Source organism: Echeneis naucrates, chromosome 5, assembly GCF_900963305.1.
Source record: "Echeneis naucrates chromosome 5, fEcheNa1.1, whole genome shotgun sequence".
Lineage (NCBI taxonomy): Eukaryota > Metazoa > Chordata > Actinopteri > Carangiformes > Echeneidae > Echeneis > Echeneis naucrates.
In genome coordinates this window covers 13,552,724-13,567,530 of record NC_042515.1, presented here as the reverse complement: position 1 = coordinate 13,567,530, position 14,807 = coordinate 13,552,724, and the positions used below count along the sequence as shown (strand labels likewise).

At 40.6% G+C, this 14,807-nt stretch overlaps 1 protein-coding gene across 1 annotated transcript in view; it reads right to left on the bottom strand.

Moving 5' to 3' along the window:
* Window positions 1-1,545: 1,545 nt before the first annotated feature.
* The window catches only part of col7a1 (collagen, type VII, alpha 1), a 96,397-nt gene continuing 83,135 nt past the window's right edge, over window positions 1,546-14,807 (bottom strand). Inside the window, exons 143-190 of the mRNA XM_029501660.1 lie at window positions 14,392-14,427; window positions 13,972-14,007; window positions 13,656-13,781; window positions 13,509-13,571; window positions 13,394-13,429; window positions 13,225-13,287; window positions 13,061-13,105; window positions 12,765-12,890; window positions 12,507-12,569; window positions 12,344-12,388; window positions 12,180-12,224; window positions 11,866-11,991; window positions 11,719-11,781; window positions 11,602-11,637; window positions 11,432-11,494; window positions 11,268-11,312; window positions 10,958-11,083; window positions 10,700-10,762; window positions 10,537-10,581; window positions 10,373-10,417; window positions 10,077-10,202; window positions 9,930-9,992; window positions 9,815-9,850; window positions 9,645-9,707; window positions 9,481-9,525; window positions 9,171-9,296; window positions 8,913-8,975; window positions 8,750-8,794; window positions 8,586-8,630; window positions 8,270-8,395; window positions 7,939-7,974; window positions 7,783-7,842; window positions 7,642-7,677; window positions 7,447-7,509; window positions 7,284-7,328; window positions 7,120-7,164; window positions 6,583-6,636; window positions 6,361-6,414; window positions 5,991-6,053; window positions 5,849-5,911; window positions 5,110-5,190; window positions 4,723-4,800; window positions 4,290-4,343; window positions 4,161-4,209; window positions 3,951-3,959; window positions 3,442-3,507; window positions 1,947-2,129; window positions 1,546-1,849 (exon numbers count right to left, since the gene is read on the bottom strand). Coding sequence (XP_029357520.1) covers window positions 1,842-1,849; window positions 1,947-2,129; window positions 3,442-3,507; window positions 3,951-3,959; window positions 4,161-4,209; window positions 4,290-4,343; window positions 4,723-4,800; window positions 5,110-5,190; window positions 5,849-5,911; window positions 5,991-6,053; window positions 6,361-6,414; window positions 6,583-6,636; window positions 7,120-7,164; window positions 7,284-7,328; window positions 7,447-7,509; window positions 7,642-7,677; window positions 7,783-7,842; window positions 7,939-7,974; window positions 8,270-8,395; window positions 8,586-8,630; window positions 8,750-8,794; window positions 8,913-8,975; window positions 9,171-9,296; window positions 9,481-9,525; window positions 9,645-9,707; window positions 9,815-9,850; window positions 9,930-9,992; window positions 10,077-10,202; window positions 10,373-10,417; window positions 10,537-10,581; window positions 10,700-10,762; window positions 10,958-11,083; window positions 11,268-11,312; window positions 11,432-11,494; window positions 11,602-11,637; window positions 11,719-11,781; window positions 11,866-11,991; window positions 12,180-12,224; window positions 12,344-12,388; window positions 12,507-12,569; window positions 12,765-12,890; window positions 13,061-13,105; window positions 13,225-13,287; window positions 13,394-13,429; window positions 13,509-13,571; window positions 13,656-13,781; window positions 13,972-14,007; window positions 14,392-14,427 — 3,081 coding nt within the window. The 3' untranslated portion in view covers window positions 1,546-1,841. The remainder of the gene's footprint in view (window positions 1,850-1,946; window positions 2,130-3,441; window positions 3,508-3,950; window positions 3,960-4,160; window positions 4,210-4,289; window positions 4,344-4,722; window positions 4,801-5,109; window positions 5,191-5,848; window positions 5,912-5,990; window positions 6,054-6,360; window positions 6,415-6,582; window positions 6,637-7,119; window positions 7,165-7,283; window positions 7,329-7,446; window positions 7,510-7,641; window positions 7,678-7,782; window positions 7,843-7,938; window positions 7,975-8,269; window positions 8,396-8,585; window positions 8,631-8,749; window positions 8,795-8,912; window positions 8,976-9,170; window positions 9,297-9,480; window positions 9,526-9,644; window positions 9,708-9,814; window positions 9,851-9,929; window positions 9,993-10,076; window positions 10,203-10,372; window positions 10,418-10,536; window positions 10,582-10,699; window positions 10,763-10,957; window positions 11,084-11,267; window positions 11,313-11,431; window positions 11,495-11,601; window positions 11,638-11,718; window positions 11,782-11,865; window positions 11,992-12,179; window positions 12,225-12,343; window positions 12,389-12,506; window positions 12,570-12,764; window positions 12,891-13,060; window positions 13,106-13,224; window positions 13,288-13,393; window positions 13,430-13,508; window positions 13,572-13,655; window positions 13,782-13,971; window positions 14,008-14,391; window positions 14,428-14,807) is intronic.

Below are 14,807 nucleotides of genomic sequence, written 5' to 3'. Positions count from 1 at the left end.
ACCTTTTGATGTGGGGGGGTTACAATTAGGAAGAAAACAAGAAAACAAGTTAATATACTCAAATATTACATAATGTTTCACTAACATAGTTCATCTCAGTGGGTGACTTGTTCGCTTTACTGGTCTAGTCTGTGGACGCGTCCTGTCTCCGGTCTGGTCTCGGTCCGTTCCTGGAGGGGTGCCGTCACCAGCCTGGTGTGGTTCGGCCTAGGTCCTGGGGGGGCGCCGTATCTACATTAGCCCAGTCCAATACTCGCAACCAATTAACTCCGTAGACACGTTCAGGTACCCACACCGGGAATGGACCGTTACATTACATATCATACATTTACATTACATACATTTAGGGTTACAGTAAATCAATTACCCACTGAACACTTAAGATATTTTTCCCTGAAAGCCTACACATTATCTGTTATCTCTTGCACGACATGCCCATAAAATAGGCTATAGGTCTACATAATTGTCATTGATCGATCAACCAGTTAAACTGTAGCATATACACAACAGAAATTCAGCAACAAAGCATGATATTTATTTACTCATAAAAATTATAAACAAGTCAACAGGCGTGGACTCGGAGCGAAGAAGAAGAGGTCACGTGGGGTGCTGGAGCCAATCCCAGCTCACTGTGGGTGAACACGTCATCACGTCAGGTCAGGTGAGGAAATAGCGCAGATGTACGCGGCAACTCGAGCAGCGCTGTGGCGCAGCGGTAACGCTGCCGCCCCTCACCTAGGTGTTAAGGGTTCGATTCCTGGCTAGGGTATGTGATGTGATATAATGTATGCTGTAAGTGATGTAAGTGATGTGATGTAAATATCTGTACATGATGTAAGTGATGTAATGTTGAATATGTAATATGTAATGTTGTAATGTAATGTTAAATAAATGTATGTAAAGATTCCCGGCGTGGGTACCTGAACGTGTCTACGGAGTTAATTGGTTGCGAGTATTGGACTGGGCTAATGCAGATACGGCGCCCCCCCAGGAACGGACCGAGACCAGACCGGAGACAGGACGCGTCCACAGACTAGACCAGTAAAAGCGAACGAATCGAGAAGGGGACATGTAAAAGAACAAGAATTATTTTAGTGAGTTACATTAGCTTGTTACTTGTTTTCTTCCTTATTGTAACCCCCCACCCCCAACAAATGGTTTGGCCCCGATCCTTCGCCAAGCCCCGCCCCTTGGTTACTGTTGCTATCCTAGCCTGTTGTCTATTGTCTGAAGTTCAGTAGGAAAATGTCCAGTCATCAGAAAGGAAAAGAAAGAAGAATAAGAAAATAAAAGGGTTACAAAATTTTCTATACAAATATATATAACTGTTTTTTTTTTTCTTGAAATCATCAATGACTGATTTGTTTTGTTCAACTTTGATCATTTTCTCAAAATTTCCTTTGACAGCCTCACCAGTCAACAGATACCCAGACCACTTTAACATACAAATAAGTCCTTTAAGTCAGAGAAAAATATGAAGTCCATCTGCCAAGAAGAAAGACTAACTTTTTTTTATTAACATTTTGTTTATTAGAAATAGTCAGTACCTGCAAAAACACTCTATCTGGTATAAAAATAATACTTTTACTTTGGCAAGTGAAAAAGTGAGTCATGATTAGATAATAAAAATATTCATTGGCAGGTAACAGCTCTTGATTTTTCATTATAACTACAAATGATAAAACACTTCACAATCATTTCAAGACGACAAGAAGCACAGAAATATTAACAGCAAATTTTCTAAATAAAATCTGTGTCCAATTGAATACATAAACCAAGGTGACTCCCCTGATGTGTAAAACTGGAGTGAGGAAGAACTGGCCACCATCATCATGCTGTCTTCAAATACCTACAAAACAGATCATATGTCAGTGAGTGCAAAGTGTGAGTGTGTGTGTGTGTGTGTGTGTGTGTGTGTGCGTGTGTGGGTGTGTGTGATGGGGTACCTTTGGTCTCTCCAAGGCAGACCTCCTCACATTCCTCCTGGTGGAGGAATCGGTTGTCATTTCCTTCACAGCCGTAGTAGATGAAGGGTATACAGGCCTGAGCCTGACTGTTAAAGTACCAGCGCATTGTGTAACGTCCGCAGCTCCCCTCATCCATGGGGAGCTGGCACAGGTCTGCTGGAGCTGTAGAATACACACACACATACATATACACAAATATAAAGTGTGTGGACCAGTGGTGCAAAAAGCTGGTATGAACTATACGTGATGCATAGGGGGGCACCAAAGCGATGGTAAAAATAATAATAATAATAAAGATTCTAAAGGATCTTTGCTTGTAGACTTACTTTAGCACTTTAAGGCTTTATGTTGCATTGGTTATAATGAAAGTGTTAATGCTTGTAAATGTGTAACTGTTTATTACTTAAATATGGCAGTCTTACATTGGCTGGTACACTTTAAAATAAACCCTTATTATTTAAAGCCCATACATGATGGTGTCTGGCAGACTTATTTATTTATTATTACTATTCTTTACTATTCTATGTAGCACCAAAATTGTTGCTGCATACCCTCTGACACTGGGTAGCTGTGCCCCTGGTGTGCACACTGGGGGCTGAGTTCAGAACATCAGGGGCTGCTCTGTGCATGTGCTTTAAATTTGGCCTGGTGCACACTGAAATGGTCTTTTGTCGCTCTCAGTAACATTTTCTTTTCTCTCCTTTTTTTCAGTTGACTATAAGTATTGAGAGGAAAAAGAAAAAAAAAAAAACCAATAAACTGCCATGATGTCATTACACTCAAACAGCTGTTCAAATATTGCTCTAACTATTGAATGAATGAAATGACACCCAGCCAGACAGAAGGGGAACAACTATCATCTAGTTAATAAGATATTTTCCAAAGTCAGCAACCTAAAACTAAATATACCATTAGTGTTCATATTATTGCAATTAATTTCCTCTTGTTTGCTTTATATTTACTACTTCCCAAAGCAGTAACCACATGAGCGCTAAGGTCCACCATCCATTATCAGAGAGAAAATGCAGAAAACAGAGAGGGCCAGACACCATGAAGACAAGAGGCAGAAACAACGTGAATAAACATCAGCTGGTTTACCTTCCTGTTTGAAACTCCTCTTGGACCTGACTGGAGTGGACTCTTCAGTTTTCTCACCAACAACTGTTTCTTTTTTCATGAAATCATCAATGATTGATTTGTTTTGTTTAACTTTGCCCATTTTCTCAAAATCTCCTTTGACAACCTCACCAGTCAACAGATACCCAGACCACTTTAACGCAACATAAAACCAGTCCATTACATGGAACCCATAGTGTTTGCCAATATTTGTATTTAGATCAAGTCAGACATATGGAATATGTAACACACTAGCCAGACAAATGCAACACAAGTAAAATCCTGTTTTGTTACGTAGAAAAATAACAATATTCACTGGGCTAAAGATGCAAGCAAAGGAAATGATGAAAATGCTCACTCTCCTCACCCTTCAGGACCAGCTGATGCTTGAGTGCACGTCGAGTCCGGATCAGTCCGTGCAGGCCTGAGGACAAGGACAGGCAGACATGACGCCAAAGCAGCAGAGATGTATTCTTAACAGAGCTGCAGGAAGGATACTGTCCCATTTCTTATTTCTTGTTTCTCTTTTTTCTCGTTTTAAGAACTGCTAATCTCTTTAGCAGCCAACTTCTCTCTCTTTCTTCAATGTACTTTCTATTCAGTTGTTCCTCTGGTTTCTTTAACAACAACAATAATAATAATAATGATAGAATTAATAGTAATATTAATAATGATAACAGCAACATAGTCTTAATCACAAACACATACATACATACATAGTGGCAAGTAAGCTGCCCATAACAAAATAACTGCTCTCACTACAGACTCTGCAGCAGAATATCTCATAGTCAGCTTCTGTGACTCATCCACATCACAGCTCTTTGGTTAAGCTTTCTCTCTCCTGCTGCAGTCGAATAGCTCACTCACCTTCACACGCTGAGCATCACATTGATGGAGCAGAAAAAAGGAGAAAGGAAATAATGAGGGTCAGTTTAAATAGCCAGATAGACACTCCATACTCTTTCAAAGAGTTTAACTGAAACAATTGTTGTGATTACTATCTGAAGTTAATCAAGGGAAAAATTTTCATCAATAAACAATGACAAATTAGACGTTTAGGCTGTATGAATGACTCACCACAGTGCTGACTCAGCTCTGAGTGAAGGAAATCTCTCATCTCATCCTCCTGAATTTAAAATGGGAAAAGAGACTTAAGAAACAACAGTGGATGTGTGTGCTCCATGGTTCCAAGGATCAAATGCTGACCGTCATGCCTGGTTCTCCTTTGTCTCCCTTGGCTCCATTTTGGCCCATGTCTCCCTGTAACATGGACATATTTTTTTGTGGGTGAAACATTTCAACAGTCATTACACTGGTCCCATTTTCCCAACAAATAAGTAAACAAGGCAGTGCATTTAACTTACATGCCAATGCAGATTAAAATGAGATAAAGTAACTGAATGAAAAAAAGGAAAATTGTGGCTAAATGAAGCAAAGAAAGGATAGTAATATCCATCTGTCCAATATCGTAACAAAGGAAACAGGCACATTATATGTTGCTAACCCAGCTTGAAACTGAAAACACAGACAGGCTGGAAGTGGAAAGGGAACATGAATGTTACATCAACTAGTCACCCAGTCGCTGGGCTATACCCACAGCTTCATCCTGTGAGTCAAAGTAAGACAGTGAGACCATAACCTGCTCTCCTCTGTCGCCTGGGATGCCTGGGATACCGCGTGGACCAACCACTGAGACGCCAATTGGCCCTCTGTCTCCCTGAAAAACAACACCATTCCACATATGTAGCATAAGACTTAGACTCCGAGTAAATAAAAACATTGAATCAGTAAAATGTGGAGTGACAGAAAGACCCCAGGCTTAGAAATCAAACCCAAAAACTTCAAAAACTGATAAGCACCATTTCACCGTCCCATCCCTTCCTCACTTAAGTTCCCTTAATACATTTCTATCGCCAACATAATTATACAATAAAAAATACAAACTTTATTCCTCTAACCAAAAACCAGATAGCAGAAACAAACAAAATGAAGAGATCAATCTTCAAGCCAAACTATGAATAGCCACCTTTTGTCCCTGGAGCCCCTCGGGACCTTTAGCACCATCTGCTCCTTTAGGACCAGTATGACCGGGAACACCAGATGGACCCTACATGAAGAAGAAAGACTTTCAGTTACATATTTGAAGATTTGCAGTTGGAGGGATGTGTGCTGGTGTGCTTGTGCTTCTGACAGAACTTGCACTTGAGACACAATGCTCACATAGTGTGTTTTGACTAATTATGAACTGATTGCAACTAATAAACGTAAAGAAGAATTGTATTTGGTTGTATAAATGTTTACACCATCCAGCATTGTCCAGTGCAGTGTTTAGGGCTCAAAATACAAACAACAGCCACTGGTGCTGCTGAGGCCAGGTCAAATATGGAGGACTTGAACAAATCAATGTGGCATATACAAGGTCAAACCTCCTCGCTGGACCTGCAATAAAGAGCCTCATCAGTGAGAAATTTAAAATGACACATTGTCTGAAAACGTCTCAACAATGTAAGACCAACAGCCACAAAGTTTCGCCCAATACTACAAACTGTACACTCACATTGGTTTTTCTTATCTTTTAAAAATAATCTCTGTCAATTATAATAGTAAACAGTGATTATTTTAGTAATTAGTTTATTTTTAAATTTCAAACTTTGAGCTGGTTCTTGTGAAGTGTGAGCTTTCACAAACCTCAGTAGAATTATTATGATATTACTCCTAGACCTGTATCTGTGTGCTGCTAGAGCAGTTAAAAGTTACACACTGACCCTTTCACCTTTCTCTCCCTGAGCTCCTTTGGATCCTGTTGCCCCGTCATAACCACGAGCACCCTACACAGACAAGGAAGGACAGTTATCTTTCACAATAAAAGGCATTATTGTGCTAAGTTTGTTATGATGCAATACATACCTTTGGGCCAACTATCCCCTCTTTTCCAGGAGTCCCAGGGGCCCCAGGATGTCCGACATTCCCCTGGAAAGGAAACACGTCTGACGATGACAAATCTTTAAGAAATGCCCAAAGACATGTACAACACATTATTTATTAACAGGCAAGTGTTGGGCCTCTCAAGATGGTGGAGACTGAGTATCATTTGTTCTGCAAAGAATGGAGAGGCATGTGTTTGCTAACAGACTTCTCCACAATACTTTCTCCACGGAATTGGCATGAGTTCTGGTACAGGCTGATCAGGAATAATGTGACACATTTACAGGAATTTACAGGAAACATCTGCAAATGAGCCGTCTCCTTGTCTCCTTTCTCCTGTCTCATGTCATACCTGTGCACCTTTTCTTCCAGCTAGGCCTGGTTCTCCATGAATGCCAGCATCCCCCTGAACATAAAACAATCGGGTATTTCAGACAGCATTTAATTCATACAGGTTTGAATCTATCCAGGTTTAACTTATAATCACCACAAAGGGATATACTATTTACTCATTCACCAAGCTCACGTACTAGTGGTGTTAAGTAAAAATAAAAAAAAAATCTCTCAATTGCACCTTTTTTCCTTTGGATCCAGTTGGTCCACAATCCCCCTTTGGTCCTTGGTTACCCTGGAAAAATAAATATTGGTCATTCACAGAGACATGAAAATGCATGAAAAGAATACAGACTAGCTATTTAATAACAATAACTTGTACACACAATGATACATACAAATATACCCTCCAATGCAATTTGACCATTCTTTTCTCAAACAAAAAAAGCCTGATTATCGATGAAGTGAGAGGACCTTACCTTACAAAGTCTAATCAAACTGTAATGATCACAGTGGTTAGAAGATTTGTTCAGCTCTTTAACTGTTGATGCCTCCACACAGACTGTTTCATAGTAGATTCAATATTTTGAAAGGAATGTCTTGATTGAAACTCAAAATCATTGGTTGAAAAATTGTCGATGTAATTTGTTTTCCTAATTAATGTATGAAAAAAAGAAACACTTGACAATTACGTTTGGTCCTTTCAGACCAGAGCTTTAGTTGAAAGGCTCTGAGTGTGTTTTGTTTCTGGGAGTTGGATGAAAAACTTGACAATTACTTTTGGTCCTTTCTCCCCATTCTTGCCATCACGCCCCTCATTGCCCTACAACATATCAGGAAAAAACAAGACATACAAACATCACAGTATGAGTTTCTTCTCTCCAGAGGAATGTCCACATCAGTTCAACAGTTTAATCATATATCAGTGAGCCAGTGTCTTACTTTTGGTCCTTTCTCCCCATCCAGGCCATCACGACCCTCACTGCCCTACAACATGTTAGAAAAAAGAAAAAAACAAATATCTTCGTGTTAGTTTCTTTGCTTCATTGGTATGTCAATATTACCTCAGAATTTCCATGATATCATAGGGCCAGGAATGTCTTACTTTGGGCCCTGGGTCTCCTCTCTCTCCTCTGGGACCAGAGACACCAACACCACCAACTTCTCCCTGACAACAAAAATAATATTTACAGAACTAAATCCAGAAAACAACAACAACCCAAAAAAACGTGGGTTGGAAAAACCGTTGATGTATGTTGTTTTCCTAATTGATGGATGAAAGGAAAAACTAGATACTTACTTTTGGTCCTCTCTCCCCATCGCGACCATCTTTGCCCTACAACATGTCAGATATAAGAAGAACGACAGTTAGTTAGCTTTGCCAGGAATATCCATATTAGATCCCAATTTCGATTACATAACAACAGGATAAAGGCCTTACTTCTGATCCAGGGATTCCTCTCTCTCCTCTGGGACCTGGGACACCAACACCAACTTCCCCCTGACAACAAAAGTGATATATACAAACATAACCTTGAAAACAACTCATCAAAATTTGTGCAGGTGGACAGAAATATGTGTCCACTGAGATAATCACCTTGTCCCCTTTGACCCCCATGGTACCAGGAGAGCCCTAGAAAACAAGATACCAGAATAACAAAATTGTAAATTGTATTGCTTTCTCTTTTTAAGCCTCATTCTGAGACAAACAACTTTTTAGAAAACGTCACTGAAACATGCATAAATCACTAAATAATCACAACTCTCCAGATGCAAAATCCTCACTTTGCACTTCATTGCTCAAACATTTTCAAATTTTCAAATGCCAAAATGCCACTATTCCCGTTTTTTTGAAAGTCACTGACTGAAAATCAGAACAGAGATGAAGTCTAAAAGCTCACAGGACTGTGATCCGCAGCTCCACCAACCTTTTCTCCCTTTGGTCCAGGAGCTCCAGCTTGTCCAGTTTCTCCTCTCAGACCGGGTTGACCTTTATCACCAGACTTCCCCTGTGGCCCTGGAGGACCAGTAGGACCATGAAGGCCTTGTTCTCCCTGAAATGATTTAAATAGAGAGAGATAGAAAGAGAGAGAGAGAGAGAGAAAGTATGGTGTCTCCTTGTAAAGAAAAGCATTCAGATTTTTTAATTTGCTGAAAGCTCAGGTGACAAAGACACAGAGCTTTAGTTGAAAGGCTCTGAGTGTGTTTTGTTTCTGGGAGTTGGATGAAAAACTCAACAATTACTTTTGGTCCTTTCTCCCCATTCTTGCCATCAAGCCCCTCATTGCCCTACAACATATCAGGAAAAAACAAGACATACAAACATCACAGTATGAGTTTCTTCTCTCCAGAGGAATGTCCACATCAGTTCAACAGTTTAATCATATATCAGTGAGCCAGTGTCTTACTTTTGGCCCTTTTTCCCCATCCAGGCCATCACGCCCCTCACTGCCCTACAACATGTTAGAAAAAAGAAAAAAACAAATATCTTCGTGTTAGTTTCTTTGCTTCATTGGTATGTCAATATTACCTCAGAATTTCCATGATATCATAGGGCCAGGAATGTCTTACTTTGGGCCCTGGGTCTCCTCTCTCTCCTCTGGGACCAGAGACACCAACACCACCAACTTCCCCCTGACAACAAAAATAATATTTACAGAACTAAATCCAGAAAACAACAACAACAATAATAATAACGAATTCATTTATATTTAATCTGGTAGACAAAAACATGCATCAGGAGTTGCCTAGGCTGTCTACATGTGCCCATGTACAGAACAGAGATGAAGTCTAAAAGCTCACAGGACTGTGATCAGCAGCTCCACCAACCTTTTCTCCCTTTGGTCCAGGAGCTCCAACTTGTCCAGTTTCTCCTCTCAGACCGGGTTGACCGTTATCACCAGACTTCCCCTGTGGCCCTGGAGGACCAGTAGGACCATGAAGGCCTTGTTCTCCCTGAAATGATTTAAATAGAGAGAGATAGAAAGAGAGAGAGAGAAAGTATGGTGTCTCCTTGTAAAGAAAAGCATTCAGATTTTTTAATTTGCTGAAAGCTCAGGTGACAAAGACACAGAGCTTTAGTTGAAAGGCTCTGAGTGTGTTTTGTTTCTGGGAGTTGGATGAAAAACTCAACAATTACTTTTGGTCCTTTCTCCCCATTCTTGCCATCACGCCCCTCATTGCCCTACAACATATCAGGAAAAAACAAGACATACAAACATCACAGTATGAGTTTCTTCTCTCCAGAGGAATGTCAACATCAGTTCAACAGTTCAATCATATATCAGTGAGCCAGTGTCTTACTTTGGGCCCCAGTTTTCCGCTCTCTCCTTTGGGACCAGGTGCACCAACAGCACCAACTTCCCCCTAACAAACAAAATTTATTAAAAATAGATACAAGTATGCACTACAAAAAAAGGCCTCATTAGTTTTTGAGCAGGTACACAAAAATATGTGTCAGTTAAGATCATCACCTTGACACCTTTAACCCCAACGGTACCAGAAGGCCCCTAAAAAACAAAATACCAATCACAAAGAATCAAAGCTTCTCTCTCCTTCTGAGCCAAAGTACATTTGATTTTAACTCACTGGTTGTCCAGGAGGACCAGGAGCTCCAACATCTCCTGTGCTGCCTCCAACACCTTGGGGACCCTGAAAATGAAAGTCACTGACTGAAAATCAGAACAGAGATGAAGTCTAAAAGCTCACAGGACTGTGATCCGCAGCTCCACCAACCTTTTCTCCCTTTGGTCCAGGAGCTCCAGCTTGTCCAGTTTCTCCTCTCAGACCGGGTTGACCTTTATCACCAGACTTCCCCTGTGGCCCTGGAGGACCAGTAGGACCATGAAGGCCTTGTTCTCCCTGAAATGATTTAAATAGAGAGAGAGAGAAAGTATGGTGTCTCCTTGTAAAGAAAAGCATTCAGATTTTTTAATTTGCTGAAAGCTCAGGTGACAAAGACACAGAGCTTTAGTTGAAAGGCTCTGAGTGTGTTTTGTTTCTGGGAGTTGGATGAAAAACTCAACAATTACTTTTGGTCCTTTCTCCCCATTCTTGCCATCACGCCCCTCATTGCCCTACAACATATCAGGAAAAAACAAGACATACAAACATCACAGTATGAGTGTCTTCTCTCCAGAGGAATGTCCACATCAGTTCAACAGTTTAATCATATATCAGTGAGCCAGTGTCTTACTTTTGGCCCTTTTTCCCCATCCAGGCCATCACGACCCTCACTGCCCTACAACATGTCAGAAAAAAGAAAAAAACAAATATCTTCGTGTTAGTTTCTTTGCTTCATTGGTATGTCAATATTACCTCAGAATTTCCATGATATCATAGGGCCAGGAATGTCTTACTTTGGGCCCTGGGTCTCCTCTCTCTCCTCTGGGACCAGAGACACCAACACCACCAACTTCCCCCTGACAACAAAAATAATATTTACAGAACTAAATCCAGAAAACAACAACAACAATAATAATAACGAATTCATTTATATTTAATCTGGTAGACAAAAACATGCATCAGGAGTTGCCTAGGCTGTCTACATGTGCCCATGTACAGAACAGAGATGAAGTCTAAAAGCTCACAGGACTGTGATCAGCAGCTCCACCAACCTTTTCTCCCTTTGGTCCAGGACCTCCAACTTGTCCAGTTTCTCCTCTCAGACCGGGTTGACCATTATCACCAGACTTCCCCTGTGGCCCTGGAGGACCAGTAGGACCATGAAGGCCTTGTTCTCCCTGAAATGATTTAAATAGAGAGAGATAGAAAGAGAGAAAGAGAAAGTATGGTGTCTCCTTGTAAAGAAAAGCATTCAGATTTTTTAATTTGCTGAAAGCTCAGGTGACAAAGACACAGAGCTTTAGTTGAAAGGCTCTGAGTGTGTTTTGTTTCTGGGAGTTGGATGAAAAACTCAACAATTACTTTTGGTCCTTTCTCCCCATTCTTGCCATCAAGCCCCTCATTGCCCTACAACATATCAGGAAAAAACAAGACATACAAACATCACAGTATGAGTTTCTTCTCTCCAGAGGAATGTCAACATCAGTTCAACAGTTCAATCATATATCAGTGAGCCAGTGTCTTACTTTGGGCCCCAGTTTTCCTCTCTCTCCTTTGGGACCAGGTGCACCAACAGCACCAACTTCCCCCTAACAAACAAAATTTATTAAAAATAGATACAAGTATGCACTACAAAAAAAGGCCTCATTAGTTTTTGAGCAGGTACACAAAAATATGTGTCAGTTAAGATCATCACCTTGACACCTTTAACCCCAACGGTACCAGAAGGCCCCTAAAAAACAAAATACCAATCACACATAAAATCAAAGCTTCTCTCTCCTTCTGAGACAAAGTACATTTGATTTTAACTCACTGGTTGTCCAGGAGGACCAGGAGCTCCAACATCTCCTGTGCTGCCTCCAACACCTTGGGGACCCTGAAAATGAAAGTCACTGACTGAAAATCAGAACAGAGATGAAGTCTAAAAGCTCACAGGACTGTGATCCGCAGCTCCACCAACCTTTTCTCCCTTTGGTCCAGGAGCTCCAGCTTGTCCAGTTTCTCCTCTCAGACCGGGTTGACCTTTATCACCAGACTTCCCCTGTGGCCCTGGAGGACCAGTAGGACCATGAAGGCCTTGTTCTCCCTGAAATGATTTAAATAGAGAGAGATAGAAAGAGAGAGAGAGAGAGAAAGTATGGTGTCTCCTTGTAAAGAAAAGCATTCAGATTTTTTAATTTGCTGAAAGCTCAGGTGACAAAGACACAGAGCTTTAGTTGAAAGGCTCTGAGTGTGTTTTGTTTCTGGGAGTTGGATGAAAAACTCAACAATTACTTTTGGTCCTTTCTCCCCATTCTTGCCATCAAGCCCCTCATTGCCCTACAACATATCAGGAAAAAACAAGACATACAAACATCACAGTATGAGTGTCTTCTCTCCAGAGGAATGTCCACATCAGTTCAACAGTTCAATCATATATCAGTGAGCCAGTGTCTTACTTTTGGCCCTTTTTCCCCATCCAGGCCATCACGACCCTCACTGCCCTACAACATGTCAGAAAAAAGAAAAAAACAAATATCTTCGTGTTAGTTTCTTTGCTTCATTGGTATGTCAATATTACCTCAGAATTTCCATGATATCATAGGGCCAGGAATGTCTTACTTTGGGCCCTGGGTCTCCTCTCTCTCCTCTGGGACCAGAGACACCAACACCACCAACTTCCCCCTGACAACAAAAATAATATTTACAGAACTAAATCCAGAAAACAACAACAACAATAATAATAACGAATTCATTTATATTTAATCTGGTAGACAAAAACATGCATCAGGAGTTGCCTAGGCTGTCTACATGTGCCCATGTACAGAACAGAGATGAAGTCTAAAAGCTCACAGGACTGTGATCAGCAGCTCCACCAACCTTTTCTCCCTTTGGTCCAGGACCTCCAGCTTGTCCAGTTTCTCCTCTCAGACCGGGTTGACCGTTATCACCAGACTTCCCCTGTGGCCCTGGAGGACCAGTAGGACCATGAAGGCCTTGTTCTCCCTGAAATTATTTAAATAGAGAGAGAGAGAAAGTATGGTGTCTCCTTGTAAAGAAAAGCATTCAGATTTTTTAATTTGCTGAAAGCTCAGGTGACAAAGACACAGAGCTTTAGTTGAAAGGCTCTGAGTGTGTTTTGTTTCTGGGAGTTGGATGAAAAACTCAACAATTACTTTTGGTCCTTTCTCCCCATTCTTGCCATCACGCCCCTCATTGCCCTACAACATATCAGGAAAAAACAAGACATACAAACATCACAGTATGAGTTTCTTCTCTCCAGAGGAATGTCCACATCAGTTCAACAGTTCAATCATATATCAGTGAGCCAGTGTCTTACTTTGGGCCCCGGTTTTCCGCTCTCTCCTTTGGGACCAGGTGCACCAACAGCACCAACTTCCCCCTAACAAACAAAATGTATTAAAAATAGATACAAGTATGCACTACAAAAAAAAACTCATTAGTTTTTGAGCAGGTACACAAAAATATGTGTCAGTTAAGATCATCACCTTGACACCTTTAACCCCAACGGTACCAGAAGGCCCCTAAAAAACAAAATACCAATCACAAAGAATCAAAGCTTCTCTCTCCTTCTGAGCCAAAGTACATTTGATTTTAACTCACTGGTTGTCCAGGAGGACCAGGAGCTCCAACATCTCCTGTGCTGCCTCCAACACCTTGGGGACCCTGAAAATGAAAGTCACTGACTGAAAATCAGAACAGAGATGAAGTCTAAAAGCTCACAGGACTGTGATCAGCAGCTCCACCAACCTTTTCTCCCTTTGGTCCAGGAGCTCCAGCTTGTCCAGTTTCTCCTCTCAGACCAGGTTGTCCAATATCACCAGACTTTCCCTGTGGCCCTGGAGCACCAGTAAGACCATGAGGGCCTGAATCCCCCTGAAATGTAAATAAAGTTATAGTTTGGATTATAGCACATCTTAGCATGAGGTAAAAGCATAAATTATCCTCTGCTGCATCACAGATCTTTACTCATTTTTAATGTCCCTCTGCAACATGCAATTTGTCATCACTGCCACATGGATTTGTTTTGTTTTAGGCAAATTAATAGGATAGAAAAGAAGCTCACCTTTTCTCCTTTAGATCCAGGAAGTCCATTTGCCCCCTGTATGAAAAATAAATCATGGGAGTTAAAATTTTGTCTTTTGGCATTTTTTTACTGACTGAGTGAACATAGTGACCATATTTCTACCACCGGATCGCTAAATACTGTATCACTGACTGGGAGTTCCCTTTCTGGCCATTGATCTCTCAAAATGAATTGAGTTATGTAGTTTATGTTTGATAAAGGCAGTGTTGTGAACTACAGGACATTCACTGTGTATGAGTTCTACAGGCTACCTGTTATTTTCCTGATAGTTTGAGAGCTGTAGAGATACAACAAGTAAACAACAAGTAATCTATATTTAGTCAAGAAGGAATAGAATATAATGGCACTAAAATGTTGCTCTAGCTGTTTCCATGTTTGTTGTCATTTATCGTGACTGACCTGTTCTCCCCGGGGTCCAGTGGCTCCAGTCAGAGCCTGGAGCAGCGCAGGGAAATTGTCATTAGAAATACAACTGTGCACTTAAAAGCACTGGTTGATAAATCATCTTTTTGTAGCATGCACCCAATGAGGTATTTATTTTATTTATGATATACTAGCATGGTTATGTTGTTTGTTCAGTCTTCATTGTAAATTTGGTGAAAATTTTCCAAATATATCAGTACTGAGAAAATCACTTCTACTTTATAAATAAATGTAAACGTGCTTATACTTTCAAAGCACTGGCATATGCACATGTGCATCTTGACTTTTATATTATTCATATTTGTTTTTATCTAATTAATATTCAGATTAATTAGTATTTTGTGAATCTTACTATTTCAAATAGCATCTCATTATCTAGCGGGGATATTTTC